The sequence below is a fragment of the Neodiprion fabricii genome, chromosome 7 (assembly GCF_021155785.1).
Source record: "Neodiprion fabricii isolate iyNeoFabr1 chromosome 7, iyNeoFabr1.1, whole genome shotgun sequence".
Lineage (NCBI taxonomy): Eukaryota > Metazoa > Arthropoda > Insecta > Hymenoptera > Diprionidae > Neodiprion > Neodiprion fabricii.
In genome coordinates, this window is record NC_060245.1 from 157,253 (window position 1) to 180,351 (window position 23,099).

General features: G+C 44.3%; 2 protein-coding genes across 14 annotated transcripts; both read right to left on the reverse strand.

Moving 5' to 3' along the window:
• Positions 1 to 1,047: 1,047 nt before the first annotated feature.
• Positions 1,048 to 21,020, reverse strand: LOC124186753. 12 transcript variants are annotated; one of them, XM_046578709.1, is made up of 9 exons: positions 20,884 to 21,020; positions 20,515 to 20,813; positions 18,902 to 19,645; positions 13,781 to 18,819; positions 13,568 to 13,662; positions 6,389 to 7,894; positions 5,866 to 6,073; positions 4,636 to 5,584; positions 4,335 to 4,504 (listed from the first exon to the last, which is right to left on the reverse strand). In XM_046578709.1, the coding sequence occupies exons 3-7, from the start codon at positions 19,642 to 19,644 to the stop codon at positions 6,014 to 6,016; spliced, it is 7,443 nt and encodes a 2,480-aa protein (XP_046434665.1). In that variant the 5' UTR covers position 19,645; positions 20,515 to 20,813; positions 20,884 to 21,020; the 3' UTR covers positions 4,335 to 4,504; positions 4,636 to 5,584; positions 5,866 to 6,013. The 12 variants fall into 12 exon arrangements, 11 of the variants coding, with proteins under 11 accessions (XP_046434663.1, XP_046434669.1, XP_046434665.1 ...); XM_046578708.1 differs by having other exon boundaries at positions 4,598 to 5,584; XM_046578707.1 differs by lacking the exons at positions 4,335 to 4,504; positions 4,636 to 5,584 and adding an exon at positions 1,048 to 2,214.
• On the reverse strand, positions 20,726 to 23,007 carry LOC124186756 (diphthine methyl ester synthase). Of its 2 annotated transcripts, XR_006871719.1 has the most exons (4): positions 22,746 to 23,007; positions 21,833 to 22,334; positions 21,434 to 21,725; positions 20,726 to 21,080 (listed from the first exon to the last, which is right to left on the reverse strand). XR_006871719.1 is itself a non-coding variant. In XM_046578721.1 (3 exons), the coding sequence occupies exons 1-3, from the start codon at positions 22,878 to 22,880 to the stop codon at positions 21,496 to 21,498; spliced, it is 867 nt and encodes a 288-aa protein (XP_046434677.1). In that variant the 5' UTR covers positions 22,881 to 23,007; the 3' UTR covers positions 21,367 to 21,495. The 2 variants fall into 2 exon arrangements, 1 of the variants encoding a protein (XP_046434677.1); XM_046578721.1 differs by lacking the exon at positions 20,726 to 21,080 and having other exon boundaries at positions 21,367 to 21,725.
• Positions 23,008 to 23,099: the final 92 nt, after the last annotated feature.

The window sequence follows — 23,099 nt, forward strand, 5'->3', positions numbered from 1 at the left end:
CATTCGGCCCTTCAGGCGTAAAGGCGTGCCTTCGTCGACCTCCTCAGCTCAGCTGCGCTTCTGATACCAGGACTAATTTTTCGCTGAAATTTCTCAGATCCGCTTACGATTAGTTCTAAATGAAAGTAGTACGTTTGCAAGCGATCACATGCCCTTTCAAGAAAGCAGGCATGCCTTCAGACACACAGCATCGGCGAGACAATAGATAGCATCATTTTGTTCGTTATAATCGTGTGCAGAATAAATTCATAGTAGATAAGAGTGTTTCAGAATAATCATTTATTTATTTATTCATCTGTTAGTAAGGATCGAAGAGCATAAATACCCCTTTACAAAGGAAGTGTATAAAAAAAATAAAAGACATCGTCTTAAATAATTATGCCATATAACTACCTAGAAAGTTTATGACTCATTACATTTGCACCTCTTATGCATGCCATTCTTAATTATTGTAAAACTTAGTAATAGTACAACGAACGGCCCATTCACAAGCAACTATACATGTTTTCGGCGTGCGCCTGACGGTCTTCCAAAAGGCAACCCAACACACGTAATGGCATATGGGTTAGCCTAGGAGCCCTACCGCAGGCGTGCGCTCTATGCATCCCCAGGTGTACCCACTTCCAATACATTCCTCCAACTGGATTAGCACTTGTAGCTTTGCACCTGTCGAGCAGTACAAATCCCACAAATGCGCCTAGCGACAAATCCCGTAAGAAATTCATTCGTATGCAAATGATTTGCAGTCATTGATTACTGATCAGCAGGTAGGAGACGCCAGCAGCCAATGAAATTACAATTTTTGACATATCTTGGCTGATCGTCGACAGGAACTGTTTCGTTGGAATTTCAGTTTCACTCCTTAAGCCCAAAAGGTTAGGATAATGGTTTGTATCTAGTCGCAAAAAAATGCGTAAATCTTCTATTTTTTTATACTACTTTTTGCATTTTTCTTACTTTTTAAATGTGCCAAATTCAGTCCCGCAAAATCAAAATATTCCACAGCTGAGAAAGGCTGATCAAAGTTACGCATAAAAAAAAACACGATTCTAGTACTAATGGTGTTCAATTGATACATCATTATTCATAACATGATAATTCAAATACATACAACATAAATAGAAAATTATTTACAAGTCCTTGAGTTCTTTACCTTTAGTCGCCAAAATTTTACACACAGAACAGTTTCTCATAATTCGAGTTCATACTTTTACGATAAACACTGTGTTATACATAAATTCAAATACTATAAATTTTAACAAGGTAAGCATATGTAAGATAAGTTTTTTGTTTAGTAATGATACTGCATTTGCACATGCAATCAGTTGGAAATTATAAACAACGTATGCATCACTAATCTTAATTCTGTAACGGATACAATTCGGAATTGTTAACAATATGTTATTTCTCGATTGTATTTCTTCTCCTCTTTCTCATTTACCTTCCTTTTTCGCAAAGCCTGGTCCCGATTACGGCCAAGCGATTCAAGGATTTATGATGATAAATTATCTTAAAATTAACAACTTTCATTGATCGACGAAGATGATAACCACAATAATAATAATAATGATTATGATGACGACACGGATCCTAAGAAGCCTTTCGCGTGACCGTAACGCTAGAATTTCATAGTTTACGATATTCAAAATGCTGCATGGATAATTGTAATTACCGAACAAGAAGAAGTCGAAGAAAGAGAAGAAAAGCAAAATACGTAAACGTATGACACTGTATACTATCAATAATTTGTGCACTCTGCAGTGTACATTAAGCACCAAATTTAAAACGACTCTATTATACGTATACGTATGCACGTACATATATTTATTAACCATAAGGTTCCTGTGGAGATTGAAAAAAAAAAATCTAACAATACTAATGGCACGAAAAACAGAGCTGAATTTTTAATGAGAGTTAGACGATCTTCGTTTGTGTGAATCCGAGGTCTGGAGTTCGGCGACACGTAAGTCGGATCATTCATTCGGATATAGTAGTGTGTTCGAGACAGAGTTGTCAAGGGCTCGTTGACTGGGTTGCTCAACAGTTCAAACTCTTCACGCTCGACGTTACATCAACAGAACAGAACCCGCGAGGCTGACACAAGCGGTGCAGCAGGCCAAACTGTGTCAATGCCATCGCCTTAGCCGACTCGCACGCACACTCAGAGATCGTCCATCGAATCACCTCGAGACATCACCTAAATTGTAGTTTGCACTGAAATATGAAAACAAACAGACATATTAAGCGCGGGTAATTTTGTACTTGGCTACGCGCGATTGTTTGCACGCGTAAGTACATACATAGATTGAGATACGTTACTTTGGCTCTAAAAGGGTAGAAGTAAGGAAAAGAAAAAAAATACGAATCTAAGGATGATGATTCACGGACTTGTTTTCTGTATGGTAAAAGGAAACCGGTCCTATAACTACGCCAGTTGTTGGCAAATCTTATTTTTGCACAAATGTATTCCGAGTTTTGCACTGAGACACACTGTACCTAAACGTGTTGAAATCACAGGAGCATTGTACAAAGATCTTTTCGGAGAGCATAATTGTCTACAGAGTAAGACAAAGAGGAAGAGGGATGAATCCGAAGCAAACGATTATTTTTGACGTATGTTGCATCATGCAAAAATTGTTTCTCTGACGGAGAGATTGTTTGTGTACATGGGTATTCCAACAGTCTTTCAGTCACACGAATTGATTTGTACACTGTCAATGTGTACACGGCACGGTGTATCTTATCACTGTATTATACCCCGACCCCCCCCCCCCCCCCCCGCCCTTCACAAATGAAAAGAAAAATAACACTGCATATCGTGAAGTGGATCTGTTGCATTGTTGAATCCATGAAACGCAGTAATCTATTTCTCTAATTAATGAATATTTTAAAAACGAAGGAATTGATTAGAACCTAATGATTAACGACATTTTAATAACGTTCGTCGTTCGATATTTCGCCGAAGCAAATCCTGCATCGTTGTTTGAAAAGGAATGGTACAGCGAAAAGCGAGAAATTAAGACAACTTCGAAAAGATCGCATATCAAAACTAGTCCCGGTGATCAGTTAAGCGAAGAAAACAATTTGTAATAAACGAACGAAGGCGAACTCCAAATTCTATGGAAAGTATCTTACGTGTTTTCGTTGAGGAAGTTTTTACAGATGCTAGTCGAAGGGTGATCGTTCCAGATGCAGATGCTGTATAGTTTGCATAGCGAGACAATCGTGATTTCTCTTTATACTCAAGTATATTACTTATTCTAATAGAATGTATGACTGAAGTGCAGAGGATGCCGGGTGATCTTCTGCCACCGCGTTCTCGAGCAGCTCAAGGGTCACTGGGCGCCCTGTTTCAGCTGTTTCCGGGTCCTGAACCCTCGGAACCCTGCCTGAATCCTGGTGGCAGCCGCGGCTGCGACCTGCTGCCTCTTCCTAACTAGAAACCCCCTGACTCCGGCCTGGATTTTCGTCGCCGATTTCTCCTCGAGGTTCGTCTTGTTCGAGGTGTCCTGGCGCTTAAGGGGCGGCGGGCTGGACGCCTCGGAGTCAGAGGTCCTCGGCGATGTCTGATGCAGGCCTTCCTTAAGCTGCTTCCTGACTCTGTACCCCCGGAATCCGGCTTGAATTTTGGTCGCCGCGGTGTTGGCCTTCATCTCGTCTTCCTGGTCCGTAACGGGGACCGTCTTAAGCGACATTAACTGCCTCTTTGGTATAATCACCGCAGGCAGACGTTCCGGAATTTAGCGGTAGATGCAATTTAGGGCCTCGGTGAATTGCTGAGTTGTTGCTTTTTAATGTGTGTCCTTTTCTCTCTACAAATACAAAATAGTTTCTTCCTTCTCGCTCAGATTCGATCGCTTTCGCCGGCTGCAGTGACAACAAACGAAGGATGAAATCTCTCGCTGAACTGATTATAACGAGTGACAATAAGCGAAGCTCCGAACACTTAGACAGCGCAACGTCGACTGAACTCGCGGCATCCACTCTCGTCCGGATATGTATAAGTTCGACAATGTCGCGTGCGCTTGCGCTCGTGCCAACTCCTGCCCGTATTACATACAGAGTATATATACTTGTAAGGAATTGACGTTAATGTAGGTACCTACACTCATACAGCATCCTTTCGCGCACTGCAATCGTAATAATATCGAAACTACGTCACTAAAGGTCGTTGAAAACTATACTGCTATGTATCCTTAGGCTTATTTTCGTTTCCGCTTATTGCCATGATATACCATTGATCACGATTACCGGTACACCGAAAATTCCAACGACTGAACTCGATACATTTCCAAGAGACCATTGAGAAAGAAAGTGAGGCGAAGACGCGAGGCTACCGCCTGCAATTCTTTAAATGGCAGATACATGAGAATGAAGATGAATACTGTGCAGAGCAGCTTCGAATCCCTCCCGCATCGCTTTATCTCGAACTGCATACCACGCGCTGCGGTCACAATATACCGGAGTCGAAGAATCTGGCTATTTTTCGTCAAGGTTACGTTCACTGCGGACAAACATATTTGTTATGAGCTCGGCATTTCGTATGAAAGAAAGAGGATTGGCCTGGCCTGGCTATTTCGCCTGATTTAATGCTAACAGAGATCGTTGTGAGGCGTACGTGATCAGCTCAATTACCGATTGTGATCGGTTCGATTACCAATCCCCACCCTGTCCGTTTGTGCAACGGCATTCTCATCAACGGGCGATTTATTTTCATCCTCCACTGCTCCTCTTGTTGTCCTCAGCTTTTCTTTGTACATCCCAACGAACAATTGGTATACCTACACTATGTGAACGTAACAAGTGATCGCCAACTGAGATCATTGCGCCATTATCATATATGAATCTTTTTCGGTTTTTAGTCATAAGCAGTTCTTTGACTTGACAGGCGTGAGAGAAACGGAAGACATATAGACTCAAGTGATAAGATTGAGAGAGACTGGGATTCCCCTGTCATTGGACGCCAGCCATGAACGGATTATGTTTACAATACAGTTTGTCCAAGAAACAAGCATCGGTAGTTAAATGTACGATATAGTGGACCAGAGATATTGGAGACATCGTGGTCGTTGCGGTTTCTTTTTTTTCACATTCTGCACATCCGTCAATATAGAATACACTTGCGTAGTGCAAAATGCGAGTGGAAGCTGTTGCTGGTTTATTGATTTTTCAAATGGCCTCGTTTGGAACTGTGCAAATGAATCAAGAATATAAATACTGCCCTTCGAAAGCTCCAATGGCCCGACTCGACGTCGTTCAAACCAATGCGTATCTGCACAGTATATATTTGCCACTGCCGTGTGCTATTCGTATTCTCCCGTAAAGTAAATCAATTTACTATTCGATTTCCGGCAAACATCGTCAGCAGGTCTCTCATTGTCTCCTGGTAGAATATACTTCGAATTACAGGGTAACGAATTGATTTCTCATCAATCTAGTTGCCTTCATTGCACAGGTGGAATGTCAAATATATTTCCCAACTGAGCTTCAGCCTATCCAATTGTGCGATCCATAAATCGATAATGGTATATCGGATCTCGTGACACGGCCTCTTCTTCGTCGAACAATATAGAAAGAACCTCATCTAGATGCAAACAAATCAATTTAGAATCGTCAGATGCACAATTCAATTTCGAATTCGATAAACTGACTTCATCGGGATCAGGGTTCGATTAGTCCTCACTAGTGTAAAAGTGTGACGTGTTGTAGGTATTCTTGAAATCTGGCATTCGAAACTCCTTGTCACAACTTTGTGACATAATGGTTTTTTGTAAGCGTATACATATACTCGTGCATAACGATGACGTGGACTATGCGTATTCTTCGCAACGTCTTCCGCGGCGGTGACAGAAGCAGATACTATACCTATAGAACAGTATGCACCTCGACGACGGACCATCCAAAAATACAGCTCAAGGTTGTTAAGATCCCGTCATTTTGGCATGCAGGCTGACGTATACACGAGGCATTCCACGGCCCTCCAGGTTTACTCCGGAATATCTCCTTCTCCCTCTTATCGTTCCGCAAGTATCAGTTGAGTCAACGGTTGAATAATTACGGGAAGGCTTGGAATCTTCATGAAACAGAAATAAGTGAACCGCTTGTGAATGCTACTAATTCAGGATGCACAGGTTTTGGCAAAGTCGCCTAGATAGCTGTTTCCTCTTCGACCTAAAGATACGATCACTACCATGTACCAAAACGGAAATGCTAATTTGATTTTATGCTCATATGCGATGATCTTTCTGCCGCTATCGTTACATTGACGCGTCTATCTACCATTATAAAGTAGCACAGGCGACTTATACCTATATTACAGGTATACCAATATACTGAACCTAAATAATTTGCAAAGCACTACAAGTGCGCTTATAGAATTTTAAACTACATTTTTTCCCCCTCTAATTGTGGAATGGCGAACACTTTTATCGTTCGAATATGTTCGCGAAGTTTCTTCCGAACTGGAATTCTCATTTTTCTTTCGCCCTTGAGTTGAATCATCGCGACTATCCTTAATCGGAGCAGAATCTTCGACGCTGCCGATCTTTCCCTTCGAACTCTTGGGCTCCCCGAATCTCTCGTCTTCCGATCTGTCCGATTTCTCCTCAACGCTCTTCGGCACAGTCTGCATCATGGTGACCGGAGATTCGGCCCTTTCACCGCTGGCCTGACTGCCCTGGGATCTGTTGCTAGTCAGCTTCAACAAGTCCCTGGGCGTGACGGTGACTTCGAAAATCGGCTTCATTTTCGAGGGAGGATCGCTCTCCGCCCCGAGGCCAAGCATATCGTCAACGTTCATCGAGAACGACATCGTGCCAAGAGATCCGTCCTGAGGTACTTCCCCCTGTAGTTCGGCCTTCGGATGTTCCTCGACCGAGACACCAGCCTCGGTTTCCTTCCCAACGTCTGGAACTATCGGCGTAACACGACTCGTTTCGAGCGACAATCCGGGTAAATCGATGAGCGAATCCCCCGGTGCGTCCGAGTTAGCGTCATCTGTATTCGTTACCGACTTATTGACGTCGTTCGAGTTGCTTACCGACGTCAACGTTATCACGTCCGGAACCATGCTTTTCTCCTCGGTTTTCGAAAGTTCCTCTATTATGACGCCGGTCGCCGGCGTCCCGGAAACCGCAAGAGGCTCTCTGATGCTGGTCGAGCTACCCGCAGATACGTCACTGCAAGAAGTGTTGTCGACCGGTAGACTTTCGACGCCAGCGGTACTCTTCAGTAATGACTGAAGGTCCTCGATCACCTTCAAATTCGGCTTGGGACCGACCAGAGAGTCCGTGTCGTTCGTAACTTCCTCGATGCTGGTTATGAAGTTGAGGTACTGACTCTGGAGGACCGCGTCGTTGCTCGAAACTACGACAAGATTGAGTCCCCGATTAGCATGAGGATACTTTTCAACGATCAAACGAAAGCTCGATTCCCCAACATTCCCCCCCTTGACGCTCGTAGATTCCATGGAATCGTGATTCTTTTCGATTGAACCCTCGCGGTTTTCCATGTCGTTATTATCCTCACCGACCATCAGACGCCGAGCTTCCTTCGCGATTTCTCTACTCATCGCCGTATCGTCGGTGTACTCGGAAGATTCGGGGCGTTGGCGCTGACGTCCTGCTGATAACTTGACAACGGGTTTGAGATTTACTGCTATTGATGCAGTATCGCCGATAATCACCGGTAGTGGTATACAGTCATGAAATTCCCCGGTATGCTGAAGCCCGTTACCAGAAAATGCGCTCTCTACCGACAATGTTGTTTTTTGAACCGCATCCTCGCGGCGTAGCCTCTGCCTGGCTTTGTAGCCGCGATAGCCGCTCTGAATGGTAGTCGCAGCTTGGGCTAGTCCGACTTCCTCGATCGGTTGCAGTGGGTGCGGCGCATCCGCCTGTTTAAACAACAGGTTGTTTAAAAAATCTATCTGCTTTGGATAACGATAGTGACTACAAGTATCTATATTCGTGCACGAGGATAGAAAAGGACGAGAAAAGTTGCATAAGCGTCACGTGTCAAACAAAGTGACTGTGGGCAGACAGGCAAGCATGCAGGGGTTTCATGATGAGCACTTAAAATCGGTCTCCAGTGCTTCCATTCTTGGAAAAGTAATAATAATAATAATAATCTAGGCCTCGACCCGTTAATAATTTCGGGTCAACTGGTATCAAGTAAAAAATTACGAACCATCGGACGCTTCGATGATCACGGTATAGGTATAGGTGCAGATTGTGCCATCATGCTCTGCTATCGTGAATCACTTTATCAAACGGTCAAACGAAGACCTTCTACCTATATTGAAATAATTCGTTTCAAAGATGATAATTAATTTGTGCCTAACGTACATGACGGATGCATGCACGCTTAAACATTCTACCTTCGTTACACACTGGGCTCAACTTGAGGTCTACAGATCTTGGTATATGTATAATATACCTAAGCATATTAGGTCTAGTGATTGTGGATGTCACCAATTTGATTCATCACCAAATGGAAGAGTGGAAGTCGATACGTGGATAAATATAGAAAAATAAAATAGAGGAGTCACCGCGCCGTTAAATGCACGATGACGACAAACACGTGAAATTTAAGTTCGACGCTGGTTGTAACAAGTTGCGAGTTTTAGAGGCCATAAAACATCCTCGGTACGACGGGCGTTCTACAAAATTGCCCCGGTAATTCCCACCTCGTATGTTACATATGATGAATATTGCGTGCCTCCTAGACGTATACAAGGCTGTGATGCTGATGCTGCTACCGCTGCTGCACAATTCGTGTGATTAAGCCGTCCAATTCCGCGTTGAAAATGATCAAAGGAGAACAACAGCTCAGTTCTCGTAGCGGAATCTTCTTACGAAATCGACGTTTCACAAAGAAGGAAAACGTGGTTACATCCTAAACATAATCTTTGATATTACACACACACACACACACACACACACACACACACACACACACACACACACACACACACACACACACACACACACACACACACACACACACACACACACACACACCTATAATTTCCCGCTCGTATATTCATATAATATGTAATACAACAGGTTGAAAAAGTAAAAAGATCCTTCGGCCTCTTCCGGCAATGTTAACGTTTGAGATAACGATCGTTAAAATTAACCCAAATAGCGTGAATTCCACAGAGGCAGTTTTCGTATACAGATTAATGGTGACGTTGCCAGTTTAAACGCCTGACTCCATTGCAACAGCAGCAACATCAGCTTTCGTTCTGCCTATACATATACGTTTCGGAAATAGAGCAATATAACATGCGTGCCGCGGGATGAATAATCGCCAAACTATTACACAGAAACGGCTCTTCGTTTATAATTATCCAAACATTAAACAGATCCGCCTTCAAAGTCTCTTGCCCTTGGGCTGGGGGAGCAGTGGGCGTAGGGGAATCCCATCGGATATCTCATTCCCTATCTGGCACCTGCCACCTGCACAAGTGGCCAGACTTTCGACTTCGCCTCTTCGAAGACCGCCCCGTTGTGATGGTAAGGGAGTTGCCTGTTTTTCGTGAAACTAAATCGGTCCGAAACATTGGCTGTGATGAAAAACAAATAAATAACTAACTTTCACCCCGGAGGCGACAAGAGAGAGAAAACGTTACACCACGATCATGCGTACCGAGAGGCTTGAACGAAGGATATTACTTTACAGATGTAGAAATTATTTTAAGAGCATTAGCCCAGCATGTGTCTTTGCCAAAGCTTCGGATTATCCATCCATCGTCTTTCTACGACAAGCCCGTTCTCTGACGTTTATTCTCTTTCAGCGACAGGCCGTCGTTAGATGACATCCGATTTTACGTAAGAATGTTAATATTGCACTGTCCTGGCGTAACAAAAAGAAAGGAAAACATCGTCTGCCGTATATTCGTATGTGAATATAATTGTATCATTGAGAATTGGGGAAAAGGGGGGAAAGAGCAACATTATCGCCGTTTCGCCGATTGTTATTGATGTTTGGAATTCATAAACGATACCGTGATCTCGACCAGAAGCCTTTACTTTGTATTTTTAGAAAGCCGCGCGCCGTGAGCAGCACCCACGTCGAATGTAGATACCGTATAATGTTTACACGGCGGTGCGGTGCTTCTTTTTTCTCATCTCTTCCTCCTCCACCTCTACCTCCTCCTCCTCATCCTTGTACCACTAGGCTTCTTCATTTACCTAACATCTCTAGAATCCATCAACGCTCGCGATTTAGAAGCCGAAGATTTTTTAGAGCTATTCGAATATCCCTGGATAGTGTTGAGGATGCGGTTTCTCGGCAGAACATCGTCAGAACCGCTTTCGATAAAGCGATAGCCATCCCTCTATAACAGCGATGAACAGAACGTTAGTTATTTTTAGAACTGAGCGAAGATCAATGAACGATATCCTTTCCGATCCTATTGGGAAAAAAAGGAGAAATAGAATACCGCAGCATCTTCTCATCGAGAGATCGCGGAGCAGAATTTTTCAAATTTTCAAACCAGAGTATCAAAGTGTAATATTCACAATATAATTACAACCACTGATCGAAAATTGTTGATTCATTAGGACGAATAAAAAAAATTCGCCCAAGATCTATATCCATCTACGTGAATGTGTTGGTAGAAATGAGGTTGAAGTTAATAACGTTACTTTAACGATGCATGTTCAGAAAAATCGTTACTTGGACACTTGGGATTTTCTGAAATTCAGCTAGTTAATAATATAAAAGTCAACCCCTTGAAACTCGTTCTAAAATTATAGAATAAAAATTTTTTCCGTCATGTTTCGTTATGTTAACGTTACCAAGTTCAGCCTCCTTGGGAGGATAGATTGTACTCGTATATTTCATAAGAAGCTATTAAGCGTGCACCGCTGTTCATCCTCATCATAATCGACCTTCTCCAGTTTGGCGGGATCGGCCCCTTAGCATCGTTTACCAGACAGCGAATAATTGAAGTTACATACGTATGCATGTATACATAATCTGCGTATAAGACTCCCATACACGCATAGCGTACATGACGAATTCATCCCACGGATATAAAATGTTGTTATCGTTCCATTCGCGGAGCATGACGACTCGGCATTGCTATCAGCACCATTGTGTGCGTAGAGTTATAACACATGTCTTCCTGCATGAGTACGTAAGGACCTTGTGAATGAAACAATCTATTATTAGTCTCGAAAGCACAATACATCTCTGCTACGTGTGTGTTTGAACTATTCTCTTCTCTTCTCTTCTCTTCTCTTCTCTTCTCTTCTCTTCTCTTCTCTTCTCTTCTCTTCTCTTCTCTTCTCTTCTCTTCTCTTCTCTTCTCTTCTCTTCTCTTCTCTTCTCTTCTCTTCTCTTCTCTTCTCTTCTCTTCTCTTCTCTTCTCTTCTCTTCTCTTCTCTTCTCTTCTCTTCTCTTCTCTTCTCTTCTCTTCTCTTCTCTTCTCTTCTCTTCTCTTCTCTTCTCCTCTAACTATATGAATTCATCTAACGCACAACAACTCAAACGATTCGGTCTTCTTCTCATCTTAATTTCCTCCTTTCTATTATTACATCAATTTCCACATGTTGAAGAAAAATTGAAGCAAAAAATTGCCTCCGGCTTTCCTTTCCCGAAGAAATTGATCAAATGTATTTTATTGTTGCTTCATTTGCGAGAAACTTTTGTACCTAACACACGTAATAACGGCGTTACAAGCGCATAATAATATTGTGCAGTATTCAGACGTAATAAATCTGATAGGGGGAGGGGAAAAAAATATTTCGGTAAATCGTCGCCTCGGCACGAGCTGTCGGTTTAAAATAGATGTACGTAAATATATATTTTTGCGTGACGTCATTATGAGCCTGATATGTGCTACAGCACCCACTACCAACCGCTAATACTCATTTATACACCTATATACCTTCCGTCGTTGCGTCAGCAAACCCGCCAACTAATCCCTGTCTGACTATTATTATTTACACTCTGAAAATAAATCTCAGAGATATGTGTAATGTATACATGCACGATTATGTATATATTCAATGATAATTTACTTTTTCACCAATCGTTCGATCTTCTTCCTCTCACCAATATACGTATAGTATAGGTATGATACACCTATGGTGTAATGTATAATAAATGCAAATGTTTCGCCGCAGGAAACAGGAAAACAGAGCAACGACGAGGGATAAAATCAAGTTAGGTATAGGGGTAGGTACGTATTAATTAATCCGGATTCGAATCACCGATTGTCGTCTTTACGTATTGTTTTCCCGCGAAAGCCCGCATTATAATGTAAAACGTGTGAACATGCAGGTATACATGCGCGCATATGCAATTCGCAAGGTAACCCGAATAACCGGAAATAGACGATTAAATTGGCTCGGCGTGCGTCGTCGCAGAGTCACGAACGAACGGCTATAACGCCTGGACAAACAAGGTTGAGGCCGTCATTTTTCCTATACATCCGCCATGCGTATGTACACATTATAGGCATATATATATATACGTATAAGATACGATTATAATGACACGTACGCCCCGAGCTTTCGTGCATAGATATGGAAGAATGGAAAAATGAATCAGACGGAGAGACGTAAACACCCGGAATCGATGGCGAACGGTTGTAAGAAATAATTGAAAAAAATGTTTAAACTGATGCGAACGAATATGAAAATGAATTCTGACCCCAAAGGGGTCAAGGACCCAACGCGCCGCAGTTGAAGAGTCGTTGTTCGCCAGCTGGAAGAACGCCGGTGTGCCTCGTTCACTGCGTACATGCCGAACCTCGTTAAGAATTTTAATAGAAGGCGGCGTCAAATTCCAGGAAGGTGTGCCAAAAATGAGGGACAAATTTGTTTTTTTAAATAAAAACAAAAAATATACACGCACAAAAGAAATGAAAAAAACCGAACTTACACACGTCACAATTTTCCCTAAATAATCACCCGATAAATGAGGCTAAATGAGGGGAAAAAAGAATGCTGTACCTACTAATTTGGTTTCATCAACAAAAATATCGCGTTAATTGATTACGTAACGGAACTAGACGTGCTAATGCCTGTTATTCGCACTTCCTGTCTGAACTATGCCTGTACATAGCTATATGTGCATATTTTTTCTTATAAATGCCTGTTCCTTATTTTCATTAGCACACTTTGAAAACATTGTGAATATCCTGCAATACGCATGCGACGACTGTACATGCATGTCGCATGCTGGTACATCTACTGTACGATAATATGAAGAATTTATGCCTGTGCGAAATTTATTCAAAGCTAATTTCTACGGTGGTGTGTGTCGGGTGAAATTTTGGCAAATGTCTACCATCGAAGCAGCTGTTTTCTTTCAGGTAAGAACACTGGGTGGAAACTCGCAAAGATAACGAAAAGAAATGGAATCCAGATTAACACTAGAACTACCACACCAGTCAACACGACTGGTCTTTAAAAATATGCAATAATAGAATATGTTTACATCAATTTGTGAAATTTTTTTTATTACCAGGTATTTTTCAAAGACTCGTCATTATGACTGGATTTGGTAGAAATAGCTTCGTCTTAATTTCTAGTGTTAAAGTCTGACTTACCGCAACGCTGTCCTGAATCGAGGGAACACTGTCGAGGGTGGAACTACGCCGCTGAGCACTCTGGAGCCGCCTACGAGTCAAAAATCCGCGAACCCCTGTTTCCCGAAAAAGATAGCACAGGAGAAAATTAGTAGAGAGAAAATTGGAACAAGTATAATATGTGAGAGAAATGTAGGAGGCGGTGAAAAATAAGAAAACATTCCCTCTACTCACCGGCCTGAATTTTTGTCGCTGCGGAATTGAATGTGCTACTTTCTGTGGTACTTTCCTCACTCGCCGTTAACTCAGGTACATAAATATGGTACTCCATTCGCTCGCCGGATGTCCCGTCGTCGACGAGGATGTTCGTAACTACTTCCGCCTTCGGGGGATACGCGGCCACAGGTGCAGCCGAAACCGCGGGCGTCTTGATTCCCTCCGGAATCTGCAAGCTCTGAGATACCCATTTCGCGTCATCTGTTGTCTTTTCATTCATTCCTTCATGCTTCATTTTGGTTTCTCTGATGATCTGCAGTTCTTCCACGCCTGATCCTTCGATTTTCTCTTCCATTGTTTGCGCTTCATGTACCATTTCGTCTTCTTTTTTAGATTCTACTTTAGGCTGTTCTTTGGGTTCCTTTTTAATAGACTTGTCGTCGTCGTCTGTAGGCATTTTGTCAACCGTGTTAACCGGCACTTCTTCATTTATTTCCTCCACCTTTTCAATCGATTCTCCTCGTTCTTTTTCACGAATTCCTTCAACTATCTTTCTCTCACCTTTTTCAGACATTTCCTCAAGTTCCTTTTTCGTCAATTCTTCACGCGGTCCCTCAGGTTCGATTTTGTCCAGTTCCTTGGGTACTTCTTCAGGTTTACCTTTAGCAAGTTCTTCGTGTACTTCTTCAGGTTCGATTTTGTCCAGTTCTTCGTGTACTTCTTCAGGTTTACTTTTAGCAAGTTCTTGGTATACATCTTCCGGTTTACTTTCAGCCAGTTCTTCGTGTACTTCGTTAGTGATCCGTACAGTTACATTTGCCGATACCCTTTCAGGTACCGTTTGGGGCTTTTTATCCTTAACCACCTCGCTCTGAACTTCTGCAACCGCCGTTTTAATCACTTTTCCAGGTAAGTCTTCATGCAGTGTTACAGTTTCCTGTTCAGACAAGTTTTTCGCCAATTTTTCATGTACTTCTGCAGGTTCCTTCTGAGAAAATTCTTCACGTATTTCTACTGTCATGTCCGAAAGTTCTTTTCTAGCCCCTCGTTCAAGTACTACTTCAGATTGTTTTTTCACCCACTCTCCGTGTACTTTTTCGGATTCCTTTTCCAATACCTCTTCATCCACTTTTCCATGTTCAGTCTTAACAACATCTAGATCCACTAGCTCGACCATCTTCTCAGATATATTTTCAGGTGCCTTTTCAGCTTCCTTTTTGTCTACCGTTTCAGAAATTCGTCCAGCGACTTCATCCATTTTTTCAACTACTGCTGTGACCTTCTTTTCACCTCCCTCAATTCCCATTTTCAGAGTCGCCGAATTACTTTCACCGTCAATATCCGCAGATTTAAAACCGATAACATTGGCGTCCGGCTGGGTGATGTAGGCGACGACTTTGGTACAGGGATCTTCTCTTACGACAACGTTTTTCTGGACAATAGTATCTCCGAGAACGGACTCCTTATTCTCATCGGCCCCTTTAATAAGTGCAGAAGTTTCATTCTCGCCGGAAGGCGGCTGGCCAGCGTCGCTATCTTCTTCGGCAGTCGGATCGTCCGAAAGTTGAAACGACGAAACGGTAATATCCTGGAGTGAGTCTAAATTGAGCTCTGGAACGTGTGGCATCGAGCCATGGCACTGGGGGACCAAGCTGTACAAATTCTTACCATCGTCCTCAGCCGGCTGATCGGTAATCGTGGTTTCCTTCACCTCGTTCGACGACTCCGAGTTTCTGGGGCCAATATTCACCGCGCAAGAAGGCGAGGTCACCGACGATTCGGGCGCTGTTATTCCACCGTCGTCGGATATTGTAGTCTCCTTCACCTCGTCCGTCGACTCGGTGGTCGTCGAGTCCGTGATGTTTCGCTGAAGCAGGCCAAGAGCCGACGTTATGGTAGGCGACGTCGTCCTCCAGAGTCCTTCGACCTCGGCACGATTCTCTGTCTCAACTCTGGAACTTTCCAGAGATCCGTTATCCCGGTTTTCAGACGACCGCCCCGCCTCTTCGTCGACCAGACCGTGGCTTCCATCCTCGGGAATGGATTTCTTTGTGTATTCCATAATTGCAACGGTCTCCCGGTTTTCAGAAGCATCATCGATCTCCTCCGTCTCGGCTATGTCGACGAGAGTTGGAGTCACGGCGTTCATGGGAGCGGTAACGACGCTTCCTGCCCCCACAGAATTCGTCACTTCTTTATCGTCTTCTTCTCTAATCAGGTCGAGATCCTGCCTGGGTATAATTACCTCATTGCTCGTCTTCAATCCTCGAATAAAATCAACGTCTGTGTGAGGTGACCCCACGATTGTCGCCTCCTGGTGAACGATCTCCCCGAAATTATCAAGGATATTTCGCAGCGATATTTCACGACTCTCTTCGGTGTCTTGGCTGGTTTTTGAACGGCCGTCCTGCTCCTCGATTACGATTTCAAGTGTCTCCGACGACGGCGTGTCCGTCTGTCTATCGGGGATCACCACCGTCGTTACTGAGTCCGGTATTTCATAGGGCGATCCTTCGGTAAGGACGTAGGAATTCCCCAACGAGTCTGGTGTCCCCGAAGGCAGCTGTTGCCCATCCGATTTTGCATCTGGTGTCTTACTCTCGTTTGTATGCTTATCAGATTTTTCCTCACGATCTTCACCGGCGTTCGTCGAACTTTCTGTATTCTGACCTAAACCTGGTGTTGAGCGATTCACTTCCACTTCGGCGACGAATACTTTGATTGTGTCCGCTTCACTTGTGGTTGTAACGTACTCGGTTGGTATCTCGAGAATAAACGGAGTCTTCGGAACGGAATTCCTTGTCGTCACTGGATCGTTTGGGTTCTCAAATCCGTCGCCATGATGGGCAGTGCCTATTTGGTCAAGTTTTTCTTCTTTCCCAGCGAGATCGAGGAGGTTTCTCAACCGTTCGGATGCTTCTTCAACTTCCATCAGCTTCTCCTTCATAAATTCTGCAGGTTTAGTTCTGCTCTCCTGAATCTTCTGATCCTCTGAACAGGTTGCTTCCGTATTCATCACCGGTTCCGCCTTTACTTCACAATCGCTTTTTTCTTTTTCAGCGACATGCGCCTTAGGATGCAGTATCTTCTCGATTCTCTGTTCTGTCGCTTCGATTTCCATAAGTTTCTCCCTTATTCCGGCGTCGACGCCGGTTCTGGGAATTACGCGACATGCGGAATCCGATGGTGTTTCGATGATTATAACGGTATTCTCAATCGCTGCCGGTTTCTCCTTAGTTTCAGCGTTATTTCCGTCGTCCCGAGTCTCCTGAATCTCAGGATGCAATATCTTTTCGATTCTCTTCTCCGTTTCGTCAATTTCCATAAATTTTTCCTTCGTTCCCGCCTCACTTCTCGACCTCAGAATCTCTTGAGTCTCACGTTGCAATGTTTCCTCGACGTTTATTTCGGTATTCTTAACTTCAATCGGTTTCTCCTTCACATCAGCACAACTTTCTTCTTTATGAATATCTCGAAGCTCAGAACGCAATATTTCGTCTATTCTCTTCTCGGCCTTTTCAACTTCCACCAACTTTTCTTTCACTCCGACATAGACATCAGAGTTTCGGGTATCCTGATCTTCGGGCTGCAATATCTTCTCAATTCTCTTTTCAGCTTCCTGTATTTCAATCAGCTTTTCCTTAACCCCAACGTCTATTGTTACTCCCTGGATTTTCTGCGTCTCCCGTTTAGCACCGGAATTTATGGCATTCCTGAGGCGCTCTTCTGGCTCTTGTATTTCCACAAGCTTTTCTTTGACAGACGCAGCACCAGCGTTGTCCATCGAACTCCGACTCGGCTCAGCCGTCAGTATATTCTCAATCTTCTTCTCAGTTTCCTCGATCTCCCTCAACCTCTCGGTTATCCCAACGCTTGCCTGATCCGCACCAAACGTTCCCACTTCATTCAGCTTCGACTTGAGCTCAGCAATGTTGTCCCCGTGTTCATCAGGCTCGAGCGAATCAGGCCTTGGCGACGCGTTCTCGCCGATATCCGGAGTGACATTCAAGCTGTCCTTGAAAATCTCATCTGTCGGAGCGTCGGGTAGAATAAGCTCGACTTCAACCGCGTCTATGAGAGCAGACGGATCCCCATCGATTGTTCTCAAGTCCAGAGGGCCGCCCTTCGGTTCCGGGATTCGTACCGAGGCCTGGAGACTGGGGAGAACGAGTTCCTCACACTTTTTTGGGGACCTGGGAAGCTCGGGAGGAATCGGAGGCAGTACCAGGTTATCGGAATCGGTTCGCGACACGCTTCTCGAGGTATTCTTCGAAGACGGAGGCCTGACGGCGGGCAAGGAGACGCTGGGCGAACCGACTGAAGCCTTCCTCGCACCGTCAGGATGATTGGATGCGTCTGATTCACCGTTTCCAGTGCTCCGCTTCGCGGATCCTATACGCTCCTCTTCCTTCGAAATCGCGAGACCCTTGAGACTGCCTCGACTTTCGACAGACTTTGTACCTTCGGCTATTTCGCTCTTCGTCTCCTGTTTCACTGGTTCACTTTCCGACACGAGGGTTTCAATACCTTCTAGGGAATCGGCACCCGCCGACGTCTTCTCCGACTTCGACCGGCTTCGTCGCCGCGTCGACTTTCTCGAGCGTCTCGTAGCCGACATCGCGCTTCTGCTCCTGACGTCGTCGGTCTGATTCGACTTGTCGGATCTCGTCGAAGTGCTCGTCGACTCGTCGACGGACTCGTATCCCCTACTGCTAATTTGTCCAACCGAAGATCTCGCGCTCATCTCCCTTACCCTCCTCAGTATCGACGGCGCCGCATCGTCGATCACCTCCTGCACTCTGTCGACATAATTTGTCGATCTCAGCTCCTCCAGACTTTCGGAAGAACGGAACTTGTCAAGAACAAACCCCCGGACTCTGTCCATGCTCAGCGTCCTCGGGATCTTCGCCAGTGACCTCGATAAGGCCTTGGCGTCAGACTTCTGCTTTTGATTATCCGTTGCGTTCGTCTCCTTTTTAACTACACTCGTCAAATCATCCTTATCGTCCTCCTTCTCTCTCTGGACGAACTTATCCAGCGATTTCTCGCGCGAGGATCTGAAATGCAATTACAACGCAGTTGGGGGAATAACGATCATAAAAACACGATTATACTCTCGCTGCTGCAAATATTTCGTACCTCATCAGTGTCTTTTTCGACCCCCCTGGATGCCTAGAGCCAACTTCACGTGTGCTCCGACTGTCCCTGCTGCTGTTCCGGTTCTTCCTGAGCTCGGACTTGATGTCCTTAGCCAGGAGGTTTCCTGTGCCAGTCAAGGTCGGAATCTGCGAAATGATTTTCGGGTTTCCGTTCAAGTCACTTTTCGACTTGTTATCCGAAGCCACGTCCGCGTCCCTGGGCACCCGCCTCTTGACGAACCTCTCGCTAGAGCCGCGCCTCTTCTGACTAACCGGGAACGTGTCGACTCCAGCGTCATCCCCGCGACTGACTTTATTCTCCTTCTCGTTTCCAAGAGCTCTGACCTCCTCTGTACTGACCTTCCGCCCTTTGTCGCCGAATATGCTTCTATGTCGCTCAAGGACTCTCGCAGTCTCGTTCATCGACCACCCGCTGCGTTCCCTCATACTTTTTCCCCCTGGAGATTGGGCGTCGGTGCCGCTCCGCTTTTTCAGGGACTCGTTTATTTCCCGGAGAGCGGCGGTATTCCCGCTTCGCCCCGGCAGGCTGCCCACCGCTCCGTACCCGTCCCGCAGTTTCAGCAGCTCCTCGAAATGCTGCGCCGCAAAGACGTAAATGTCCTCCGGTCGGTGTCGTATCACCTCCCGGGTGAGGCCCTCGACGGCAGCCGCTAATCCATGCGGTACCCGCGGCGCCATCACCAGGTCGCCGGAAGTCCGGAGATCCCGTTTGGCCGTACCCATCCTGCAGAGACAAGATATAAGATTTAACAGAGAAAGAGGAGAAGGAGGATCGCCGTACAAAATTAGATTTGACGTCATCGAGTTCTCCATTCTTTTCGATAATTTACCGGCTATACTTTACGCGTCAAAATAACAAGCCTAAAATTGTAGAATGTTTTTTACCAAATCTTAATAACTGCATACGTTCGGTAATTTGCATCGCTGTTGTTCGAAAAAAAACTGGCTATTTGCGTGTTCAAGATTTTAGAAGAAGCTATACTTGTCGAATGCGTGGGCACACGTAACACTCATACACGCCATATGTATAGAACGGGAATAAATTATTACACCAATGATAACTGATAGGATAATAAGTTAATAACGCTATACCTATACGTATCACGATTCCACAGTGCTTGTATAGCGTTATAAGATTTGAGTATTCCAACACCGCCAGAAACCGCCTGCAACCAGATATTCTCCAACACGTATGCGTATGTGTATGTGTATATATATATATATATATATATATATACATATATATATCGAGAAAAGTTAATAGACGTACAAAGAGTCATGTATATTGCGGAGGAACCGTCTGTGCGAAAATTATTCACACAAGCAGAAAATCAAAGGAATAAAAATAATGAAAATTTCCAAAAATACAATATATAATTCGAACGCCTGCACATCCGTTACTGGTCTCGCATGAGATCTGTTCGCATCGTTCGAATAGTACACGATTTGTAAAGTGGACGCAATGTTATCTCCCTCTCTCGCTTTCTTTCTTTGCATAAACATCACCATCGTACTTATTTTTAATACAATTATCACAGAATTGGCAAATCGATGCCGTCGATATTTCGTTGTCTGATCGCGTATATCGATTACCTGATGTGCAAGAATGCGGAATTAGGTTGACCTGCACCTGTCTGTACGGGGCGTTCTCTTGAAACACTGGGCGGTCGGCAAGAGGCGACGAAGAGGTTTGACAGCGGCGAAAGATTACCCACGTTTGACAGAGAGACGAGGTCGGTTGGTTCACCTTCCCCGGCGGTTTCACCTTCGCCGAGGGACGACGGGCGCGCGATCGATGTTTTTCCATCGATTGCAGAGAGAGCGAATGTCGTGCCCGTGTACTTCGGACTTGTGCAAAGGCGACCGCGAGCTGCTCAAGCCACGCTACTACCCTGAAATCGATAACACTATGTAACATGAGCAAGGGTTTGAGTGTTCGTGATTGCCTGCTCGTTCACCCACACCTGGGAGGATAACTACGATCTGTATGGATCGCCGGTACTGCTTTTGACCTCGGTGACCTGGCACGCGACCCTAGCCAACGCCGACGTATTTTCGGGGTGACGGATGGATTTGCGCAGGTAATTTGATATGCTAAGGTATAGCAAGATACCACCCGACCGTCCGGCGTACGCCTCGTCATCTCCGCATCGTTCGACCTAGAATAGCATCGCTAAGTCTATACCGGGTAGAATTCGAATATTTAGACTCTTGAAAAACTAATGCCGGTGCTGCAGAGCTTCAAAATTACTGCTTCATACGTCGCGGAGCGATTATTTCCCCTCTACTGCGATAGAAAATACAATACAAACGTTGTTGATCTTTTCTATCGAGTTCTGTTTACATTGAAATTTAAATCATCTTGTTCTGGAATATATAAGGCAGCGTTAATTTGCATGCGAATACTCAACATACCCGCTTTAAATATAAAATGCCAGTAACTGATAGGCTTTAAAAAAAAAACTTCTTACAACTAAGAAGTGTTTTTTCTTTTTAACAAAAGCTGTATTACACATAGTTTTCACGTCATCTGCAACATCAAGCACAGTTTCATTTCTAACGCTGAAATTCACGTCATGGGCTCTCCTTCTGTTTTGTCATTTCTTCGAATTTTTCCTTGTCCGCCGCATACTGAAGAAGATATTCGGCCTCCAAGGGATGCAGAATCGGACCTGTAACAACGAGGCAGTGCAACGGTGGCCCAAGATCTGTCTCTGTCATTTCGCGCAGAGTACAGGCAACGATTCGCTGATCATCGGCCCCGACGCGCGCCAATCCTACGGCCAGGCTGTCGCCAGTGAAAGCTGTGGAATTAGAAATATAAATGTCCAACCGTGTCCATTTTTAGCATGCTCAAATTGAATTTACAAATTTTTTTTACAATTTCAAACTAACAAACTAGATATCCTACCTAAACCTTTTTCGCCAGCTTCAATCTTCCTTTCGACGATCTTCAGTAGCTGATCGGCAGCTTCGGCAACGCTCATGAACCTCGGAGGCATGTAGTCCTTTTTCCGTTTCAGAATACTCTCCAGAGTGGGTTCCTTTACTTTGATATCCAAAAGACAGAGAGTGTGAAGACCGCGTTCCCTGTTCGTCGCTATTTTATCGTAGAAACTATCTGGCTCCCAGTTCTCTATCCAATAAGGAATCGAAACAACTTCTCCATAGGAGTATAGCTGCAGACCACAGCAGCCAACTGCATTCAATATAGAGGCATTGTGAACGACCTGAACTTTCACCCCCTTCTCTCTCGCCCTGAGAACCAGATCCGTGTGAGTCGTCGCTCCGAATGGGTCGCCAACGACAAGGAAAGCCACCTTCTTTACTTCCGCTTCGGCCAGAATCTCGTCGGCCCCGCTCTCGACCAGTTCTCTGTCAGCAACAATGACTGGTCTGCCATAAAATTTTTCCTGGAACAATAAAATACGTCATACGTATCGATTGTGGTTAATTTATCTAATACATATGGGTCTCGGGCAAAAAACTTAGAACTCGAAAGAGGAAAACAATGAAAATTCTCAAATTCAAATATTTTTTTCGCATATACGCGCACGATTCGAATCAAATCGAATGTTCGAACCTGCTGACAGTGCTGCTACCTGACAGGGATGAAACGAGACTTAAATGAAACTTGTTACACAGATGATAAGCTTTCAGGAATAACAGATATTTTGTTTACTATACACTGTAGAAAACCTTATTTTGAGCTAGGCGTTGTCGAGCCTAGATTCAAAGTTAGGCTAATTTAAGTTTGATCAATTGAATTGATAATTGATGAATACGAGTCGTTGCCAAAGGTAAAACTAAATAAACTATCTCACCAAAGTCTCATGCCCGACGGTCAGTACCGACGTGTAGGCCTCCAGGTAGACGCGATCGCACTTGCGAATTATTTCGAAACCCTTGACTGTCACGTCCTTAGCGTCACCGAGGCCTAAGCCTATCACGTATAACATTGTTTAAGAAATAAATATTTCTACTTTCACTTTCGTTTTCCGTAAAGTGTTGTTCGTTTTCGCAGTGTGATTGACTTGGAAGGCAGACAGTCCGCCATGCGCAGATAAATTCCGCCATTTAGAACGCAATCGATATAATCGTTATGCTGCAAACGATCGAATCGAATCGATTGTCACGTGACCGCGCGACACATTAATTTTTTGAAATTGAAGCATGAA